The sequence below is a fragment of the Aotus nancymaae genome, unplaced genomic scaffold, assembly GCF_030222135.1.
Source record: "Aotus nancymaae isolate 86718 unplaced genomic scaffold, 86718_ANA_hifiasm-v0.15.2.pri h1tg000018l, whole genome shotgun sequence".
NCBI lineage: Eukaryota > Metazoa > Chordata > Mammalia > Primates > Aotidae > Aotus > Aotus nancymaae.
This window is the reverse complement of record NW_026988430.1, coordinates 14,791,749-14,814,910: the sequence shown is the minus strand read 5'-3', so window position 1 is coordinate 14,814,910 and position 23,162 is coordinate 14,791,749. Positions and strand designations below refer to the sequence as shown.

Sequence of the window (23,162 nt, the reverse complement as noted above, 5' to 3'; positions counted from 1 at the left end):
ATTTATTCCAGGTATATGAAGCTCTTTGTGGACATAAAACCCTGCACATGAATGTCGACAGCATCTCTATTCACAATATCCCCAAACTGAAAACAACCTATATGTCTTTCAATAGGTCGATAGTAAAAATAAATAAATAAATAAATAAATAACGTATGATACATCTCTACTATGCAATATTCACTACTCAGCAGTAAAAAGCAATAAACTATTAACACATGCAACCACCTGGAACAATCTCCAGAGAATTATGCTCGGTGAAAGAAAACCCAATCCCCAAGTTAACATACTGTATGATTCCATTTCTATAGCATTCATGAAATAGCAAAATTACAGAAATGAATGGTTTATTGGTTGCCAGGCATCAAGGAAGGGGTGGGTGCAGGAAGGAAGTTGGTTCAGCTATAAAAGGATAACAAGAGGAATCCTTGTGTTGATGGAAATGTTCTGTACATTAACAGTTTATGCCAATATTCTGATTTTGAGATAGGATTGTGTTTTTGCAAAATGGGGAAACTGAGCCAAGAGTACATAGGATCTTTCTGTATTATTCATTATAGTTGCATGTGAGTCTACAACTATCTCAAAATAAAATGTTACAATCAAGACAACATTTAGCTTGCTTATACATCTGTGACTTGGGCAAAGTTCAGTGGAGATGACTCATCTCCATTCCAGTTCTTTCAGGTAGGACAGCTAGAAGGCTGTGGGTCAGAACCATCTGAAGTCTTGTTCATTCATGGGGCTGGCAGTGGATGTTGGCTGTCAACTGATACCTTAGCTGGGGCTATTAGCCCTTACGTATATCCTTTTCATGTGGTCTGGATTCCCCTACAACTTGGTAGCTGGAATCTAAGGTTCTAAGTGTGCCAAAAGAAAGAGAGGTGGCCAGGTGTGGAGGCTCACACCTGTAATCCCAGCACTTTGGGAGGCTGAGGTAGACAGATCACAAGGTCAAGAGATTGAGACCATCCTGGCCAACATGGTGAAACCCCATCTTTACTAAAAATACAAAAATTAGCTGAGCATGGTGGTGTGCAGTTATAGTCCCAGCTACCTGGGAGGCTGAGACAGGAGAATTGCTTGAGCCTGGGAAGTGGAGGTTGCAGTGAGCCCAGATTGTGCCACTGCACTCCAGCCTGGCAACAGAGTGAGACTCTGTCTCAAAAAAAATAAATAAATAAAAAATGCAGGGTTACTTCTGCTGTATTCTATTCATTGAGGCAGTCTCAAAGGCCTCCAGTTACAAGGAGCAGGAAAATAAATTCTATCTAATGAGGGGAGAGCAAGGTTCTGGGAGAGCATGTGGGACTAGAAATATAACTGTAGCCATTTTTGGAAAATACAATGTGCCAGAGTCTCTAAAGACTGACTATCTCTTCCAAACCCATATAACTGCCCATAGTAACCTAGTTTATGTGTCATGAGTACAGCCACACAGAAAGACCAAAATTCTCTCTTATAATGATTTCTAGTTTCTGGACTAGGAACTTGAATTGACTTAGGTTAAGTCAAACACTCATAGTTGGTCAAGTAGCTTGACACCTGGGGTCTGGGCTTCATGGAGATGACATGATCATACTATACAACTATAGCAGAGAGGAAAAGATATTCCAATGAAGGAATGACCATTCTATGAGAATGAGGAATGTCTTTTAGCTAATTGGACAACCCATGAAGTACCACATAAGATAAAATATCCTCTCTCTCTCTCACACACACAGTCTCTCTCTCTCTCCTTTCTCTCTCTCTCTCTCTCTCTCTCTCTCTCTCACACACACACACACACACACACACACACATCAAAAGATAAGCATAAAATAAAATGACACAGAAAGGTTAGATATAAAAGGATAGACAAAGTTTATTAGCCATGTGCAAACAAAAAGGAAGCTGGGCTGGCAAAATAAATATCAGATCAAGTGGACTTAAAGGCAAAAAGAAGTCATTAAATAGGACAGAAAGGGGCCGGGTGCAGTGGCTCATGCCTGCAATCCCAGCACTTTGAGACGGCTAGGCAGGTGGATCACCTGAGGTCAGGAGTTCAAGACCAGCCTGGCCAACATGGTGAAAATACATCTCTACTAAAAATACAAAAAAAATAGCTAGGTGTGGTGGTAGATGCCTGCAATCCCAGCTACCTCGGAGGCTGAGGCAGGAGAATTGTTTGAACCTGGGAGGCGGAGGTTGCAGTGAGCCAGGACTGCACCACTGCACCACTGCACTCCAGCCTAGGCAACAAGAGTGAAACTCCATCTCAAAAAAAAAAAAAAAAAAAAAAAAACAGAAAGGGTTATTTAATGTCAATAAATGGTACATGCGACAAAGAAGACACAGATAGCGTCATGAGCTTTTTGTGCTGAATAATATAGCTGTGAAATATATAAAACTAGTTCTGTAACAAATACAAAGAGGAAATGACAGGAACACAAGAGTAGTGGAAGACCTTAACACATCGCCCTCACTCTTTGACAGATTAAGTAGGCAAAGAATGAATTAGGATGCAAAGAAACTGAATAATGGATTTCACAGATATAACAGATATCTGCTTTCATAGATATATGTCAATTTTGTACTCTATCAAAAGAAAATATATCTTTTCTCTAAGTACTCATAAAACACTTACAAAAATTGATTGTATATTAGTCCACAATGGAAATCTCAGTAAGTTCCAAAAAGCAGAACTTGTACAGGCTCTGCTCTCTGACCACAGTACAATACAATAGAAAATTAGTGGCAGAAGTTCAAATGAACAAACCCAAACACTTTGAATTTTCACACTCTGCTAAATAACTCTTGGGTCAAAGAGAAAACCAAGGCTGCAATTACAGATCATTTAGGATATAACAACAATAAGAACACTGTGTATTGTTGCTCTTGGAATAGTGCCAGAGAGAAATTCATAAAGACCTTACATTGTTAACAGAAAAAAGTGAAAATAAATGGATCAAAGATTCAAGCCAGGAAATTAGAAAACAATACCAAACTAAACCAAAGAAAATTAGGAGGCAGGAATTAGCAAATTCAAAAGCATAAAATAATGATTGGAAGTCTTAAAAAATTATAGAACTGATATGTATAAGAGGCAATTATGTGAAAGAGAATAATAATATGAATAAATTGCTAATCCAGAAAACACTAACACAGAAGTTTAAGAAGAAAGGGGATCTAACTTCATATAGGGAGATTTTTGTGAGTGACATTATAGTTTTAAGCTGATGAAGTGTAAAATGTCCAATGGATTTTTTTAAAGAAAAATTGAAATTGCAAATTGAATTTAGAAGTTGGAAAGCTTGAATGAATCACTATGCAAGGATCGTGTTGCCAACTATGGGAAGGCAATATACCTAACATCACATAGTTTAGGATGTGAGCCTACCACCAGCCTGCCTGGGTTCACATCCCAGCTTCACCTGTTAGCTATGCAACATTGGGCAAAATATTCAAACTCCCCAAACTTCAGTTTTCTTATCTCTAAACTGGCAATGACAACACTATCTGCCCCCCAAAACTGCTGCTGTACAATTGATGAAGTAACACAAGCCAAGCCTTTAGCTCTGTGCAAATAGAAAGACCCACCCCATGAAAAGACACTACACATTTTTATTGTTGCATTCCTCCAAACATCCAAAAAACAGATGTTTCATGCTATACTGTTTCAAAGCATGCAAAAAGATGGAAGGTTATTCACCTGGCTTTACAAAATTATCTTAATACAAAAACTTGACAGGGTGAGCACAAAACATACAAATTTTATTTATGAATACATATTTCATATATATGTGTATATATATCACATATATATATATACACTTATATATCAAAAGAAAATAGAATTCAGTGTTGTAATAAAATAATAAAACACCAGAATCAAATAAGGTATTTCTCAGGAATAGACAGATGAATGGTTCAGAATGAGGAAACCTATCCATCTACCCTGTCACAGTGCTAGACAGTGTGTTGACTGAGAAACACTGCTTTTAGTTATTGGGCTAAGGAAATGAGACATGGCCAGAGATGTGTGCTCAGGGTTGTTTGATGTAACATTATTAAACTTTTAAACAATTTAAATACCAAAAATAGAGAACCTGCTTAAATATATTATGCTTAAATAAATATTATGCTTAAATGATATATAGACATACAGAATAGACTATTCTACAGAAAGAATATTGTGAAACTAAATAAGGTGTTTCAAATGATATTTCAAAACATGAAAATATATTCAATATACATTCATTTCTTCATTAGGTATCAAGAAGATTAAAGTAGTATATGCAGCATGCTTACATAAGTAAAAACTGGATATTTTTTTCTAAGTGCATATGTACATGTATGTATAAGCATTTAGGTGGTTTCATTGCTTTTACTACTATAAAAATGCCACAGTCAATTGTCTCATACAGTTGTCATTTTGCATACATATGAAGATTAAATCATGATATTTTATTTTTAGAATTACAGTCTGTGTACAGAATGACATGTCTACAAAACTATTCACTGCAATATTATTTAGATGGTGGTGTTGGGCGTGAGGGTGTATTTAAGCGCTCATATAATCATCTATACAGGGAAGGAAATAAAAGAAAATACAGCAAAATATCACAGCAGTTATTTTAGGGTTATTCTCATCCTTATACTTAACTTAAAAATCTTCTCCTTAATGCCAAGGTAGAAAAAAATCAAATGCTAATGAAACATTTTAAGTGAGATTCAAACAAAAAGAAAAGGACTGCACTTGTAAATCAAGACATATATTGTTTATAACTTCATCTGTTAAAAATATTACAAAAAAGACTTCAATTAAGGTATTTAAAGAGTTTTACACGGTGTCTGGCAAATGATAGGCCAATAATATATATTCATTCTACTTCAGTCCCCATTTAAATGAAGATCATTGTGAAGATGAGTGTTTTAAAATACCTGTGAAAGTGTTTAGCACAGGACAAGAAGCATAATTGGTTCTCAGCAATTATTAAATGAATCTAAATTATAAATAACCCTTTCCTGGTGAAACCTAAACTCTGAGATGGAAATCCAGAAGTGTTTCTTACTAATTGCCACTCTCTAGAAACTCCAGATTGAATGACTTGGGTTTTTCCTACTTCTCTGTGATCCTGCCATATTGCTTAAAACTGAACAAATAAACCAAACAACAGCAACAAAACCTCAGTGGAACTAGTTTTCTTCTTGCTTCTGGAGGACAAGCAAGAAAATAAATTTTTTAATCCCTCTGGATTCTCTCTTCTTGCTTAAATTCAGGTCCAGTGTAGAATTGTTTCAACCTTTGGTAAAGTTTCTTTCCTGGCTTTAACCTAATCTGTCTTGGGAAGGGACTGTATCTTTATGGGAGAAATTCCGGCCTAATTTCCAAACCCACCCCCACTGGAGAATGTGCTTGACTGTTTAGAGTCCAACCTTCACAGAGGGAATGCTGTGATGATTCCACTGTTGGGAAATTTTCTCTGGTAGGAATTTACAGGATTTGTATGGAAATTGAGAATAAAGCTAAAAGAGATCTTGACAAAAAGATCTATTGTGGGCCTGGATTTAGGAGATGACTACAGGGAAGAGGACTTTGGGATACACTGGATATGGAAGATGAAAAGAGGAAAATGGTGACAAGTTTCACATTACAGGCCCACAGAACATCAGTACCATGGACAGAGGCCTGGACACCAGAAAAAAATGAACTCACTTTGAGGCTTAATGGTTTGGGGTGAGGTAGGAATTTCAAGGGGGTGTCCATAAGCATAAAATCTAACCCTACAGATCAGGATGGACCTCTGGCTAGAGTTGTAGATTTGAGAATTATTAATTTGGGCAAGCGGGTGGAAACCTTGGCATACAACTGAGGTCTTCACAAAGATGCCTGAGCGTTATGAAGCCCTGGCATTTAGAGAATAGAAGGGGAAATGGGATATAGTGAAGGAGCTATGGACTGAGTAGTCAGAGTAGAAGGCAAAAGGTAGGGAAGAAGGCTTCAGTAACAAGATGTAAGGAAACGAAAGCAGATATTCTAGACTGCAAGGAAGACAAGGCTGTCATCTGAAGCAAAGGCTGCATGCCCCCTCTTCCCTTTGCTTTAGTTGAAATCAGATGCATGCAACAATGACAATCAAGAATATAATGTTCAGTTGAAACAATAATAGAATGCTGGAGTGCACTGTAGTGGTCAGCCACATTTTCATTAAATTTTAAAAGCTTTTGGAATGCCTTGAACTTCACGCTTTGGCAACTGTAACTGTGTTAATTGTGTGGACTATTCCATCTAAGTGGGCTTTTGCATTACTAATAAAAGAAATGCTTTTGAACTATCGGGCTGTGCCATTTAAAGGCAGGACAGAGCCTAAAGTCCAGGACTCCTGATCTCAGGCAGTGGACAGCTCATGTCAGCTTGCTGCATCTCAGGATGCATCCAGGCCCTCCTGTATAAAGACCTAGAGACAAATCAAAGCCCCTATAAAGTAGAGGCATCTTAAGTCAGGGCACCCTCTTTTTGGTTTACCATATCCTAATACCTACCACTCAAATTTGCTTCCCCTGTTTAGTTCCCCCACCCTATACATGCATGCATACCTGCCAAACACTCCCTACTCGCCATCCTTCTCCTCTTCAACCCACCCCTATGAAGCCTCTACAGCTGGTTAGCCTCATCCAGAAATGTGGGTGGGTCACCATGGTGACAGAGGAAGCCCTGCTGCAGAAGGAGAGAGACAGAAACAGCAGGGGACGTTTCTTGGCGCCTAATACAATGACCTCTACCTTTCTTAGAAGTGCTTCCTTTAAGTCAGAGAAGCACATTAGAGGTAAAGAGAGAGGCTGCTATGTTGGAGAGATGGTGGAATGCCTGAACTCTTCTTTAAAAATTTCTTTTCTATGATTTTCAGGTGATCATCAATATAACCATCCGATTTTGAGCAGTGCTACCCAGATCCCGCCACATGGTGAGAGATGATGATTGAGAGCACTCTGCATTTCCTCCTCCTTTCAAGTGGCACCATTCTAAGGACGGATGCCTATCAGGGCATCAAACACATGGTCTTTAACTCACTGAAGCTAAGGAGGTGCAAGGAGCCATGGGCCCACCCTCCTCCCGGGCCACAATGCTCTTATCTCAAGTCTGTAGGCTATTTTCCCCTTGGTGTTTCTGTCTCTAATATCAGAATGATCTCCTGATGTGAAGGAAAGGGTCTAGACCCATTTCTACTTGCCACCTGTATCACTTCTTACAGTCATAAATTCCATATGTCCACAGCAAGGAGTGAAACACCCTCCTTTGCCCAAAGTTCTCTGTGATATCATTTACGAAGGACATGAGACTTGGTTAAATGACACTGATATCCTCTCCAAACTAATTAAGATTTGATAAGACTCAAAATTTATCTGGCCTTTAGCCTCTTGGCAGAAAAAGAGGCTGAAAATTGTCGAGCAGAGGAGTGTTAGCATAGCGCCCAAGGGTTATAAAACCCTGTTTCACTCTTAGATTATAATATCCTCCCACAAGATCACAGCTGAACAGAGAAAAACTATTTTTGGCACCTGCTCATAGAACATATGACAGCCATGTAAATTGTGAACTATCAGTCATTTTTGTCTCTTTGCTGTGAAAGAGTGAAAACATCATTAAAATTTTAGTCAGAAAAACTCAAAACAATGATAAATCCTAAAGACCACCTGGTAGAGAGACCTACCATGGTCATGTCACATTTGCTGTGCCTCAGCATTGAAGCTGAGGGATATTACAATCAGGAGGAGGAGAAGGGAATATTTTCTGTTTTTGTTGTTATTGTTTTGAGACCGAGTCTCACTCTGTCACCCAGGATGGAGTGCAATGGCACGATCTCAGCTCACTGCAACCTCCACCTCCTGGGTTCGAGCTATTCTCCTGCCTCAGCCTTCTGAGTAGCTGGGTCTACAGGTGTGCACCACCACACCCAGCTACTTTTTGAATTTTTTAGTAGAAATGGGGTTTCACCATATTGGACAGGCTGGTCTTGAACTCCTGACCTCATGATCTGCCCACCTCGGCCTCCCAAGTGTAATGCTGGGATTACAAGCATGAGCCACCGTGCCGACTGGAGAGGGGAATATTTTCATGTGCTATGCTCCAGGTAGAAATAAATGATGAACGCAATAGTATCATCAGATTTGTCAGTTTGCGGGGTCTAAAAAAATTAGAACTGGGAGAAACTGGGAAGATCAGTTAAAAGAGGTGGATACCAGTGGTGATGATGTCAGCGGGAAAAGAAAGGACGTTTGAGATACAAAACCTTTTGAAGAAAGAATAGGAAAAACTGCCTTACTAACTGAATATGGCTGATGAGAGCCAATGATGACATTAATTAGAATAATGAAGGGTATTATTAACACAATCCAAGGAATCGGGGAAAACAGCCAGTACATACAGGGGATGAAGTTGTCAGTGTGTTTGGATCTGGACACCTGGGGTTAGCAAGAAAAAATAGTCAACAGGCAGTTAGGAATGCAGACATGAAGTCTGGAGGGAGGTTAGAGCTGAAGATATGAGTGAAGCTTTGGAGGCAGTAACAGAAGCCTTAGGAGTGTGGGCAATGTGTGCTGAAAGAGAAGTGCAGAAGGCAGAGGCAGGGAGCCTAAGGGATGCCCACAGTCATGGAAGCAGCTGCAGGAAGAGCCAGAAAAGGCATGCAAGGAGAGCTCCCACTTGCCCAGTCATATTCTGAAAGAACAACCACTGAGCTGATTTTCCCCAGAAGAAGCCAACACAAGCAGGCTCCTGAATACAACAGGAGGAACCATTCTTCCCTCCTTCTCTTCCTGTCTTCTCTTTTCCAACTGGTGCAAGGAGAGGGCAGCTGATGAGACCCAGTCCCTGCCCTTGAGCAGCTCACAATGTAGTGGGAGTAGAGTTTTCCCTGCATTGCTTTCTTGGATGTTTCCTTCTTTCCCAGGAGCTGGCAGAGTGACTATCAGGAGAGGAGGGGGCCTGAGTCTATGTAATTAGTGTTCTACAAAGAGCATTAATCGGATCCTTATTCTGGGCCAAGCACTGTGAAGGAATCAAAAAAAAAAAAAAATGGAAAGCAAGACCCTGCTGTCAAGGAGACTGCAATATTTGCAGATCCACGATCCCAACTCAAGTCAAATTATTAGAGATCAGTTAGATACTAAACTGGGTAGAACTGACTAAACAAGCAATATAGGCTTGAAAAACAGATATTATTGTGGGCTAAAAAAGATGTGACATTGGCATAGCAAAAAGTCTTGAGTGAGGGGAGAATTTTATAAGAGTAAAGGAGGCATTTCCATAGGAGGAAGAGTGTGCAACAGTGATCCCATGAAGGCAGAAGGCAAGGGAGAGAGTTGGCCTTGGCTCAGGGGTATGTGCTGGAACACAGTGGTGGCACAATAGCATCCAGAAAGATTGCATTTGCAAGTGAGTGAGCTGAGTGATACCTTGTTGAGCATATAATGCCCACAGGTAAGGAGGTTCCTTCCTCTCCAGCATGGCCAAAGTGAAGAGACAAGTGCTGAGAGATGAGTGGCTATTACCCCTTCTGAGGAGCAGCCTCCCCAAGTTCCTGCTCACTTCACTTCCTGGCACCTGTCCTGATGCATGGCAGGGAGGCTCATTCTGTAAAGCATGTTCTGATGGGGACATAGAGCACCCCCCACCCTCTCACATATGTACGGAACTGGCATGAATGCCAGCTCACTGGCTGAGCTTCCCTGGCTCAGTCCCCAGTGTTGGGGTGACAATGCAGGCAGGAAGGGCTAGAGAAGCCAGGAGTCCCCTGTGCTTGGGGCTGCCCTTGGACAATGCCTGGGAGGGCTTCTCTCTCTCCCACCTCTCCTACGGTCCACAGAATTCCTGCTTTCCATGGTGCAGCACTCTCTTAGCCAAGAGGTGTGGCAGTCCTCCTGCACATCTGTCCAAAGTTAGAGCCTGCCCCCTCTCAGAACTTCTTTGGCCTTGAGGTGTCCCAAACCAAAGAGGATGGAGGAATGATGCAGCCAGACTATAGCCTCCCTACTGCCTCACTTCCAGGAATGTTACCACTGTTTCCCATGGCAACCACTCACTGACTGCTTGTTGTGGCTTCCCCTCCTCAAGTGCGTGAAGCACTGAGGCATGGTCGTCTTCTTCCCCAGGATCTCCAGCTCTTTCTGTCCCCTCATCCTCACTGCCTCCCTCACAAGCCCTACATGCTCCTTCTCCTCTCCTGTGTCACTCACCTGGCCCTGAACCAAGGGCACACTGCATCGTCCTCCCATCAGCCATCCTCTCATCTCCCTTTCACCTTTTCTTCCACTTTTCCTTCCATTCCTTTCCCCAGGTCTGGAATTGAACAACACTGCTTTCCATCTCTTCAGATTATTGTATCTCAATGCTGTATCTCAGGTAAAGGAAGGAGAAAATGAGGATGATGTGCTACGCATCTTTGTCTAGATTCTTTCCTCTAGCAGCTTAGAGACGGCTAAGGGGGCTTCAGAGAAAGGAATAAATAAGTAAGATAAAATAGCTCTGTGGCTCACTGTGGCTTGTCAGGTACAGATTTTGGCAAGGAAAAAGGAGCTACATGAGATGTGGAAGGATGCCATGGAGGGAGCATGGGATGGGTCTCAGTGGAACTGGGTCCTGTACCCACTTCTTCTATGGGTACTTAAATAGCATAAGTCACTCCATCTCCTCCAATTCAGATTTTTCTGAGCCTGAGAGCTAGATTCGCCTAAAGCTATTAGGAAAAGGACAGCACTTTCACACAGAAGTAAAGGATTTTGTGATGCCCCTCAGCTCCACCAGGCTTACATTTTCAGCAGATAACTCAGTGATGTACTGGGAGACAGAATTTGCTCCTCAGACCCAAGAGTCAAGTCTCCTATTCACAGAATGGTAAACTGTCTTGGTGGTGGCTAAAACAGCATCTTCCCCTAGGCTTACTGACAACTGGAACTGAGTATGAGGGAAACTGAGCCAACAGTATCGCCTGTGTGCTAGCACAGAGGTCTAGGAAAGCAGGATGGGGACTCGAATCAGGGGTGAGGCAGAAAGCAGGGGAATGGAACCTAGACCTGTCCCCTATGCCTGCCACAGACGGTCTTCATTAACACAAAACATCCCTCCCTTTTCTTGCAGAGAAGCCACGGATGAACAACATCCTGACATCAGCCACCGAGCCCTATGACCTCTCCTTCTCCCGCTCTTTCCAGAACTTGGCCCACCTGCCCCCATCCTACGAGTCTGCAGTAAAGACCAACCCCAGCAAGTACTCATCTCTGAAGAGGCTAAGTAAGTTGAATTTCCCCCAAGTTGGGGTCTGTCTCTGGGGCTCCAAGATATCTTCCTATGTCACACTCTCTTGCTCCATACCCTACAGGACAGCTGTTGAATACCAAGAATAAAGGAGTTGCAGGATGAGAGAAGAGAATAGACAAGCCCTTTGCTTTTGTTCTTTATGGACTGAGTCCATTCTTCCTGTACATAGAAAGAAGGCCATGGAATCCTTAGATTCACCTCCCCATATGAGACAGCCCTCCAACTCATGCACCAGTTTAACTGCAAGAGAAAGCCTTCCCCCAGTCCCGCACCCACTTGCCTTCTTCAAACCACGGGTCTGCCTTCTTCAAACTATGGGCCTGCCTTGCTGGAGGCCCTATATTGGACAGAGGCTAGCAATGGCCACAGCTTTCTCTGAGATCCCTCCCAGAGACCCACAAACTAGCTCTCTCTCCAACCCAGCCAACACTATCTTGAGGACCTGAGATCCCTCACCTCCCATACATAAACCCCATTTCTCCAGTCCAGTTGTTTATCCAGTGATGCCAGCTCTGCCTCTTGAGTCCGGAGAGACTCTGGGCATTGATGGGTTGAAGATACAAAAATGTCAAGAAAGTTCACTAAGGGACAGCTCTTCCTCCTTGGCTTTCTCGCCTTGGACTTTCTCCTTCCACTTTCCCGTGAGTCTCTTTTGATGACCACCCAACTGCAGTTGGAGCCTCAAAGGCTGAGCATTTGCCTGAAAGCTTCAGGATAACCTACCCCGACAGAAGTATAGCCCAGGTCCACATCGGCCACATCCATGGTGAAACATTGAATCTCTATAGCTAGAGACAGGACTGTATGATAACCTGAGGAATATGGTGGATGTCCCAAGGTGATGAAATTTGGCTCAGGAGGAAGGATACCCCTCAGCGACCCCTCTGCACCAACTGAGGAGCAGGGAGGATTCCCACACTTTTGCAGAGATCTAGAAGGGCATGTGAGATCTAGAAGGCTTCATTTCTGAAATTTGGGGCAAGGCAGATTTGTGTGTGGTCTGTAAGTTCAAGGAGGTTTGTGTGTAGCATGCAAGTTCTGGGCAAATTCAAGGGTGTGGAGAGCACTGTGAGCTTAGGAGGGCCTGCTGGATAGAGAGGAAGGTGAAGCATCTAAATGAGGCACACTTACAGGATTACTCCAGCCAGCTTGTGTTATGGGCACAGGTGGAGCGTGTGTAGGCTGATTATGTGGCTGTGTAGAGACTGCAGGCTCATGTATTGGTTTTCTATGCATTGGCTGTTACTACAGAGAAGGTGTTACTATGTTCCTATGTTACCAGTTGAGAAGATGATCACTACTTATGGAGGTCTCTCTTGCAGACTGACTTAACGACAGATGAATAAAATGCACTCACACACACTAGAATACAGTGAATTTGAGTAAGCTAAAGATGGTCATCAGCTGCTTTCAGAAGGCGACAGCAGCTAACCGATAATGACTCCTTGTCTTCTTCATGTTTATTTAGTATAGATTTAATAACAGAGGGTCTAAGTCAACATGCTTGTGGATAATTAACATAGTTACAAGAGTAGTTTTACGAATGACAAAAAGTCTTCGTTCTGAGGCCTAGAGTAGACACGGTTAACAAGTAATTCTTCAACCTCCTCCTGAGAAGATCATCCAGCACAAAGTTTACATGAGTAAACAGAGACAAAAGAATGTGAAGTAAACAGACTTAACTGAAGAAGCTTTTCTTGTCTCTAAATCTTCACCCTATGACTTAATACACTAAGGTAAGAACTGGCTGCCTCCAGCCCATTCCATTAAAACCTTTTGGTCTTCCAAAAGGTTTGAGGTTATCATCTTATAACTTTCCATAATATTTCCCGACTATTTTGCCAGCCACCCTGAGTGAATCCCAACAACCAGTTAAACATTTTCACAAGTGTTTCCTAGTCTGAGCATCTTACTTTATTCTAGCAGGAGACTGGCTCTGGACCTCATCAGGAAGCTGTAGGAGCTGCTATTTGGATGTTTTAGTAAGAAAAATAGCCATTCTGTTTCAGGACCATGGTGTGTAAATACAGCCCAGGACCAGAGGGAGTTTAAGGAGTTGGGCTTGCCATCAACTCTGCCCTCAACACACTGGGAATTCTGAGGAAGTCCCTTAATAGATCCCTACTCAAGGTGGTCCATGCATCACAGGCTTTTAGCATTGCCTAGGAGCTGGTTAGAGACGCAAGCTCTTGGGCCCACACCAGACCCACTGAATTAAAATCTGCATTTAACAAGCCCTCAGGGAATGGTTTGCACATTCAGTGTGAAAATACACCCTTCACTTGTCTGGGCCTCCAGGTCCTAATCCACAACTAAGGGAGTTTGACTATATTATCCCTGAAGATGGGCAGGTCTGTGATGGAGCAGGAGGGGTGCAGGGTTCTATCTGAGTCCTGGCTGCAGGGTCACCCCAGTTGCCTTCTCTCACTCTGTCTCTCTCCTGCAGCCGACAAGGAGGCTGACGAGTATTACATGAGGCGGCGGCACCTGCCCGACCTGGCTGCCCGCGGCACCCTCCCACTCAATGTCATCCAGATGTCCCAACAGAAGCCCTTGCCACGGGAACGACCCCGCCGGCCGATCCGGGCCATGTCCCAGGACAGGGTCCTGTCCCCTGATCGGGGCCTGCCAGACGAGTTCAGCATGCCCTACGACCGCATCCTGTCCGACGAGCAGCTGCTCTCCACAGAGCGCCTGCACTCCCAGGACCCGCTGCTGTCCCCGGAGCGGACGGCCTTTCCTGAGCAGTCACTGTCCAGGGCCATCTCGCACACGGACGTCTTTGTGTCCACACCCGTGCTGGACCGCTACCGCATGAGCAAGATGCACTCCCATCCCAGTGCCTCCAATAACTCATACGCCACCCTGGGCCAGAGCCAGACGGCAGCCAAGCGCCACGCCTTTGCCTCGCGCAGACACAACACGGTGGAGCAGCTGCACTACATCCCGGGCCACCACACCTGCTATACATCCAGCAAGACCGAAGTGACCGTGTGACCAGCAGGGCAGGGCCGGGGCTGCTGGGCGTGGCAGAGCAGAGCAGGGGCCAGGAGGGGCTGGGAACAGAGCTTCTAGCCTTGTCACTCTCCCTTCCCTCGTCCCCTCTGTAGGAAGTGGGGTTGGGCCACATGTACCCAGAAAGCCATCCCCCCAGGGACACAGCCCCGATGGCCTGGTTCAATATGCTTAGACCCAGAACCAAGAGCAATCGCTCTTGCTCCTCCAGAAGAATCAATGGGGAGTGAGGAGGGGGCCAGACCCCATTCTCACCCCCTACCACCTTCACAAACTACCTTTCCGTCTTGCGCCTCCTTCTCCCCGTCCTGGGGACTCAGCTACAGGCTCTGTCAGCAGAGACCCTTGCCTGACCCTGGTCCGAAGCTACCTGGGTTTGGAGGGGCCAGCGGGTGCAATCAGTGGGCTGACCAAATAGGCTAGTCGGTCTCATTCATTTACCTAGAACCGCATCACAGAAATCTTCTAGTGCCTAAAAACTGCCTGCTCACTCTCAGAGCCAAGGAGCTGCTGTGTCCATAAGCACAATACTGATTCTTTTCTTGCCTGCTGGAACTCTCTGGTCCCCACTGAGTAGCCCTTCTTTTGCTGTCCCCAGAGGGCCTCACCCTGGCCCTGCACCCCTCCCCTCAATCCCAGGACCTGGAGGGGTTCCCTTCCTTCAGCTGCCTCCCCTTTGGTGGGAACTCTGCCCCCTTCCAGCTGACTGCCCACCCATAAGGACCCTGGGCCTGTCCTTTTAGGGGGCTGTGCTCCTCCCCTGGCCCCGAGGATTTCACCCTTGAGTTCTCTGGGGTTTCGGCTGTAGCCTTCCCAGAGGGGAGTAGCGATGGGGTGCTGGCCCTCCCAGACACCCCATCATCTCCACACTCCCTCCTGACCACACTCTAGACCTGACCGTGACTGCCACTCAGGCCGACTTCTCCACCCCTGCTCTGCTCCCAGGCGGCACCTGCGGTGGCCAGAAAACCAGGGTGGGGAGGGCCACTGTGAAGTGCAGGGTCTCAGGGGCTCGACATTCGCATCCTGCAGGGCTCCACCTGTCTCCCCCATGCACCTTCGGCAGGACCCAGGCAGAGGCTTCTAGAGAGCGGCTGTTCAGCCCCCAGACAAGAAGGACAGGAGGCGGTAGTCCTGCACCCTGCCCACCCCTCCTTCCCTTCCCATCTCTGCCTACCCGCTCAGTTCAGAGCTCACTCCTACTTCCTGTCTCCCCTTCCCCCACCGCACTTCCCCCCTGCAACCTCATTCCTCCTGGCTGTTCCTTCTTCAGACCCGTGCCTCCTCTGGGTCAAAGGGACAAAGACCTACTAGCAAAAGCAAACAATGGTCCTCCAGGCGACTGGCCTAGGGGCTAACTGGGCAGGTCCCCACTGCATCGTCCCTTTCTGCTGGCACTGAGGCACCTGGAAGAACAGGGTCCTCAGCTCTGTTAGGTGGCTGCCACTGTCCTCCCACCTCAGCCTCATCTCCGCCTCCAGCTTGGGGATGGGCTTGGTGTGACAGCCTCCTGGGGAGCTGACTGTGAATCAAGCAGTGTCCACTCCCCCAAGACCAGAGAGCCTGGTGAGGGGAAGAAGGAGTTCCCTCATTCTCAGGGCCAGGGCATCCCCTGGGTTGGGGCTGGGGGAATCAGCTCCAGACTACTGGGTGAAGGTGTGATAACTACGAACAGTCAGATCCAACAGCAGTGCCCTTATAAATGGAGTTTTACTTGCCCTCAGTTCTGCACTTATGGCCCTTTAAAAAGGCAAGTGTAGAAGGAGAATTGCTCAGTGTCAGCCCTGGGGATTTTTAATCTAACCAAGTCCACAAACCACAGAGAATGCAATGAACCGTGTCCTTTCACCGATTTCAAGAGTTCCAAGGCTCTTGTCTCCTCTCCCCTCCCCAGGGTGTGCCTTCCAACACAAAAGGGAAGCCATTGAGTGAACCTTAGGGGGACGGAGGCTGGGGGTTGTGAAAGCCACCCTCAGCCCCCACACTAGGGAGGCAATCCGGGAGCTGCTCTCTCTGCTTTCCTCTCCACAGACACATAAACCTTCTTAAGGGCTGGTCCCTGCGGGTTTATAAGAGTTTGTTCCAGAAGGTGAGGCTAAGAGGGTTGGAAAGGAAGACATGAGTCTGAATAGAGCAGGTGTCTCCCAGCTGGGACCCTGAGCCCAGCACCTTTGAATCCTCTAATCTCTGGCATCCCTTGAAGGCAGGATGCTGGTGGTGAGGGGAAAAGGACCTGAGCGGCTGAGAATGCCCTTCCCAGGTGTCTATACACAGGTACACACCAAATGGGAAAGCTGATCCCATCTCCCACGTCAAAGCTTCTCAGCACCAAGTTCTCCAGCCCCCAGGGGACACTTTTCCCCAGGGGTCCTCCCCAAGCCCTGTCTCCGACAGGGTGTCTGTCTGTCTCAGGGGTTGTTTGATGGGTTGATTCCAAGACATTTCTCATCCCAGCCTTACCATGTCTCATCTCTGCCTCTGATGTCAGTTGGGTTGGAAAATTCTACGGCAATGCTTACTTCTTTTCAAGGATTTCTTCTGCTTCACCTTTGGGTCTAGAAGCAAGGAATGGAGGGAGGGAGAGGAGGAGGGAAGGAGGGAAGAAAAAATAAATAGAGATAGGTTTACAAACTTCTCTAATTCAGTCCCACATTTCAAAATCCAGAAAACTATGTCATAGCTGGGATGCAGAGGTATCCCATTTATTCAGTTGTCCCATCCATCTTCATGGAACAAGCAAAGCCACATCACTAGGCAAGTTCACACAGGAGATGAAAGGCTTCTGGGGCTGGAAGCTAGATGCCATGATTTCCAGCCCTACTAGGCTGGTGGCCTCTACTGTACATAGAAGTACCATGTACCCCTATAGTAAAAGCATCCCTCCCTCTCACAAAGGAAGCCTAAAGCCCAAGATTTCCCTCTCCTTATTTTATTCATTCTTACACATCTCTATTGCTCTAACAGGAATGGACTAGAATCTGCACAGGTTCTCTCCTGCCCTGAAAATTCTGCCTGGTCTCCTTGGCTGTTGATGGCATCGAAGCTCTCACAATCCCTCTTGCACCTGCACCTTTCCTGTCTTGCTCCAGACTCCCGGCTCCATGCCTTCTTGAGTCAAAAAGGCTTTGCCAAGAATTCCTTAACCTCCTAACTGGGCTTCTGCCCTCAGAGGTCCCCAGTGTCTTGGAAGTGTCTAGGGCCATGGTTCTGCCTATTAGAAAGTTCCAACCTTGCCCCCATTTCAAATTTCTCCTCCCCTCTTTTGACTCTCACTCCCAGAAACTCCTGTCTTAACTTCAGACTCCCATGCCAGGTCACTCTTTCCTTCCTCTCATCTCCCTCTTCTTCCGTCTACCTTCCTCCATTCCTAATTTCTTTTCCCTGCACTTGCTATCATCACCAGCTCTAAAAATCAGAGCTCTCAATGAAACCAGTGGAAGAATAAGACATTCTTCAGGTCTTCTGTTTGCCTCGCTGGTGTATCCTTCACCTCCTGCCCCTGTGACATGATACACCAGTGCACGGAGCCAAGGGCTTTCCACCTCTGAGCTCTGGGAGAGAAGGGAATGGAGCTCTGGGTTTGAGATGTCATGGACTGTCATGGTCAGTTTGGTTCCTGCCGCTGGCAAGTCCCCTGAAGCTCCCAACCCAGCCTGATGTTAGCCCAGAAGCTCCTGATCTGGCCAAAGACTCATATCCTTGAGGGCTCTCAGCCTCTTTTCCAACACACTAGCTTGTGTATGTCACCTATCCTCCTTTGTCCACAAAGACTCGAGGGCCTCCTGAGTCTCCAAGCATGGAGGAACATCCATGCCAAGATCCCTGCCATCAAACTCAATCCATTTTCTTCAGAGATATCTTGTCTGTCACCAGCCTCCACCCTCATATTCCTCACACAGGTCACTGTGCCCTTGACCCAAGGCAAAATGAAAGGGCTGCCAATCACTCAGACCCCAAAAGGTGCCTGCCCTGAGAAGAGCTGGCATGTTACCTCCCACATACATTCCTGTCATCCTCTCTGAATCTGGGAAATTTCGCTCTGGAGTATTTTCAAGAAAGCGCATTGTGTTTTAATGAAGTGTTTTTTAGGGTTCAAATGTTATTTTTTATAAATGCAGCATTTTAATGGCAGATTCAATATGAAAGACATGTCTTCCTGGGCCCTATATCTGCTTTTGGAAGGCAGCATACTCTAGGAGAAAAAAGGCACGGGGCTGAGGCTCTGGAGACACAGCTTCCAGCCCTGGCTTTGTCTCCAAGGGGGAGTCATGTTCCCTGCTCAGTGCCTCAGTTTCCCCATCTGCAAAATGAGGGGCTTTGACTAGATGAGCTGTGAAGTTTCGTTCAGCTCTTACATTGTAGGGTTTTCATTCCCTGCCAGCACCTGCTCTCCCCGTTCCTCCCCATCTCCACTGAGCTGCAAACATCTCACAATGCCTGCCCCACAGTGATGTCCTAGACAGCCACCACACTCCTCACTAGAGCCTGGGGTGGGCCTGATGGGCTCGGCCACCCAAGGATGCCCTCGTACCTGAAGTTTAAGGGCCTACTCAATTCAGTAGCTCACCAACTGTGTGCCATAGAAGCCCTCTTGTAGAGACACACCTAAACCATCCTAAGTGGCTGCAGAATTCTGGGGAATTCTGAGTTTGGAGCTTCTATTTTGAATATGGTCTTTATAGCTGGAGGGAGGCGGTTCCAATTTCAAAGAGGGAGCTGGCTGGAAAGAAAGGTCTGGAGGTTTGCCCACGAGGGCATGAAGTTTGTACTTGAGGGCACCTGGGAAAATCAAGCTGCAGAGGAACATATGCACAGCCTCTGTGTGGCAATGAATGTCACAATCTCCCACTCTGGAACATGTGTCCTGAAGACCAAGTGTGGATACTGAGGCTCCATTCCAACTGGAGGAGGAGGCATCACCACCTGGGCTGCTAGGAAGGGGCACTCACCCCATCCTGGTACCTTTCTAGCCCTTCCTCATGACACTATTGTCCTCCCGATGAAGGCTTGTGAAGCAAGAATGGAGAGTCCATGTTGTTATCATCAAGCTCATCTTGTAAATCAGCAAACACATTAACCTTCCATCAGTCAGAGAAATAATGCTGTGGCTGTGTGTTTCCTTAATGCCCTCCCTCCTGAGGGAGGAGAAGACCCTGCTCAACTTTGCTGCCCACCCTGCAGTGACCTCTGAATGCCACACCATGGGAGGACTTATTCATTGGCTTCGTAGTGGCAAATATTCCTCTAGTTCCATAACTCAACTAGACATTTTGTAGTAAAGAATTCTTGAAATTCTCTAATAAAAAGCAATTCTTACTGTAATATTTTTAGTTTGGGGACACAATTTCCTAAGGGGAGGATTAATGAACATTTTTATGCATTAGCCCAATTTATGAATTCCATGTTTATTATATGGTAGTACTGATGAAAAGTACCTTTCTATCTGTATCTTTGCAGTTTCTTCATTACTCATATGTGAGCTTCATGGTGAGCAGTGCTCTAGTAACTGCTTCTCTGTACAAATCTCATCGTTCTACTTACCTGTCAAAGCACATTCTACATGTACTGTAAACAGACACACTTTAGTAAGATTTAGTCTTAAGGATTTTTTCCACTTTTGTCAGTAACAGATATTTATGGATTAAAAAAATAAAGCCGTTTCAACATAACGTGTGTCTCCTTAAGTAGCCACGTGCTGACTTTTAGGGAGTCAAATCCAAAAGTGATTAAAAAGCAAGAAAGAATGCAGAAGGTCATTCTCCAAATAGGAGCTAGAGAGCTTTTAGGGTGAAGAGAGTGTTTTAAAACTGGATTGTGCTGATGGTTATACAACTGCATAAATTTACTGAAAATCACAAAAGTTTATATTTGCAATGGGTAATTGTTATGATATACCAATTAAACTATAATAATGCTTTCTACAATGGGTAATGTAAGAAATGTGGGAAGACAGGCCTAGGACAAGTGTCAGTGGACAAGGTATACTAATTCAAAGCAGAATTATTAGGTTGGTGCAAAAGTAATTGAGGTTTTTGCCATTAAAAGTTGAAACAGCTTTATTTTTTAATTAAAACTTTTTGTCATTAAAAGTCATAGCAAAAACCTCCATTGCTTTTGTGCCAACCTAATAGAAGACCTGGCTCCACATCCCTCCTCATCTACCCCAGAACTATTTAATATCTTAGACATTAGGTCTTAGGCTGATCTTTGAGTTAGTTCTTGTAGTTACCATGGGTAACTGCAGTAAAGCCAGTTTTAAGTATCCAGGCCATTTAACCCAGAAAATCAAATTTCACCATTAAAATTGATTTAGATTTGGAGTTTTGTTCAAGACTCTCTTTCTCTGGACATGTTTTTAATATTATTTCTTTCACATATGTTCACTTTTGCTGTTAAAGTTATCTGTTTAATGTTTCTGAATTTTCACCAGAGCCTCAATACTTAGGTTCAGCAAACAAAGTATTGCCAAACAGGACAGTTGTCTAAACATCCAACTTCAGCACCTCCACAGTTCCTAGAATCCACAGTCAGTCACACTCTCTTACCAACTTCCCAACTCCCTTGTAAATAAAATCCTTTCCAATGGATGCACTGGACTTATTTCCAAAAATCCTCTCATTCTCTCCTGTCATTGGCATTCATTACCTAGGACAAAGTTATAAACCTGCTTATTACTGTACATTATAACCTATAACCACAGATACTCTGAAATGTATTTACTCATTACAACAATCAGTACTGCAGTGCAATTACAGCTAAGTTATAGCATCCCTAACCTATGATAACTCACAGCAAGTACACACACACACACACACACACACACACACACACACACACACATATTACAAGTACAGGAAACCTTCAATAATCTATATCCATTATTGGAAAGAATCCCCCATTACCCACCCCAACCCCCCACAAAAAAAAAAAAACACCAAATTCTGAATTGGGGAATGTTTTTTAGAGAAGTGTAATTTAACTATAATGCTTACACATACATATAGTGACTAAATTAGACAAAAACATGTTCCCTAATAGAAACTCTCAGGAAATCTTCCTTATCGAATAGGTAAGAATAATATATGACTAAAATTAAAATAGTCAAGAGGTATGGATCAGAGAGCTCTCTATATGCTTTAATGTTGCTTCTAAAATACTTTAAAAGACTATTTCCTTAAATAGATTAAGTATGTCCCTCTTCACTAACAATTTGTTCAACTTTTACTCTTTGGTCCTCAAAGGTAAACCTCAATTCAGACCCTGACCACAACTGTCACTAATTCCAAATTGGTGAGATCTGAATAAAGGAGGTTTTAATACACCATCACTAACAAGGCAAGGGCAACAAAAAACTCATATTGGAAGCTGAGATTCCATGAGTTTTGGACAGCTTTTCACCTGCAGTGTCACTTTGGACACTAATTTTCTTCTTTCTCCTCTCTGGTGTGGCATGAGAACGAAGCTCAAACCTCTAGGGGGTAGCAAGAAGGATTTCCTTCAGGGATCTAAGAAGACCTAGGATACTCACTGGGCTACAAATGTCAGGAACAGAAAAACCAGAAAGGGTTTGGGAGCAGAGGCTGGAAAAGGGGTGAATTCAAAGTACCAAAATAAGGGAATCAATGACTTATGTGTTGGATGTGTTGGCCAATGGCATCTCTGAACCTTGGTTTTCTCATATGTAACCATCAGAGAATTAGATAGACTCAAGTTACTTCCTGTGTCTGATATCATATCACTTAATTATCACAAAACAACACTCACATTGTACCTGAGCTTCCTTCTTCCATTGTACCTGAAAGAGCTTGTGAAGTACCCACCCTGCTGTCTTCCTCAGCCCTGTCCATCCTAACTTTCTCATCCCATGAAAACAGGATGCAGTTGAAGAGCACTGGACTGGAAGTGAGGAGACCTTGTTTTTTGTACTGGCTCTGCCAGAATTTTGTTGTGTGATCTGGAAAAACTTATTTCTCCTCCTTAAATCTCAATATTCTCATTTAAAACAAAATGAGTAGTTCAGATCAAGGCAGTCTTTAAAATGTGTCTCAGCTTCTGTAGTCTCTGCTTTGGTGACTTTGCCAAGACTTGACAAGGAATTGGTGAGCTTAGCTGGTGTGGATCATGGCAGAAGGGTAGAGTGGATGTGGAGAAAGAGAAAACCCTTAGCTGGAGCCACCGCTTATGAGGTAGTATCTTCCCCATTGTCAGCACGGCCTACCCTTGTATCAACAAATGGCTATAAAGGGAGCAAAAATATTGAATGAGAGGAAGAACAAGGTCCTCAGAAAACTGTCTCTTTTGTTTGACTTAACTTTTTTGTAATTTCCCAAAATCTACATACTGCCTTTCAAAGAAATTTCAAATAATATATTTTTTTCACAGAAAGTTCTCAACAGTTCACTATTTTACAGTGTTTTGCCATTAGAAATAGAAGTCATATGTGTGTTTCAGGACCAGTGCTCTCTCCACAAAGAAGGGAGAAATTTTTTTGCCTCCAGCCTCTATCACAAGTCCAAGTTCTGGAGATGTGTGGCAAAGGTAGTATACTAAGGCTCTTGCCCTTATTCCCAAGTGTGTGCACATTAACGCTTCTTTCTTGGAGCATCTAAAAGAGCTACTCTTACTCTTTTATCATCACAGTGATCATGGAGAGGATCTCCTCTGCTACATAAGGCAGGGGACTCCATACATTGTCTTCATTTTAGACTCAGAGAAAATGAAAAACTGTCATCTAATTCAGTGCTGCTCAAAGAGCAGTCCCTACAGCAGCAACATCAGTGTCCCCAGGGAGCTCATTGCAATGAGGATTCTCAGTGCCCACCCCAGACTTTCCAAATCAGAATCTCTG

General features: G+C 44.5%; 1 protein-coding gene across 4 annotated transcripts in view; it reads left to right on the top strand.

Moving 5' to 3' along the window:
- Positions 1-19,983, top strand: part of SHISA6 (shisa family member 6) — a 332,076-nt gene extending 312,093 nt beyond the window's left edge. For 2 of the 4 annotated variants that reach the window (XM_012453056.3, XM_064378293.1), the window contains 3 exons: positions 6,891-6,947; positions 11,120-11,272; positions 13,746-19,983. In XM_012453056.3, the coding sequence (XP_012308479.3) occupies positions 6,891-6,947; positions 11,120-11,272; positions 13,746-14,296 (761 nt within the window). In that variant the 3' untranslated portion in view covers positions 14,297-19,983. The remainder of the gene's footprint in view (positions 1-6,890; positions 6,948-11,119; positions 11,273-13,745) is intronic. The other 2 variants (XM_064378294.1, XM_064378292.1) reach the window with 1 other exon arrangement.
- Positions 19,984-23,162: the final 3,179 nt, after the last annotated feature.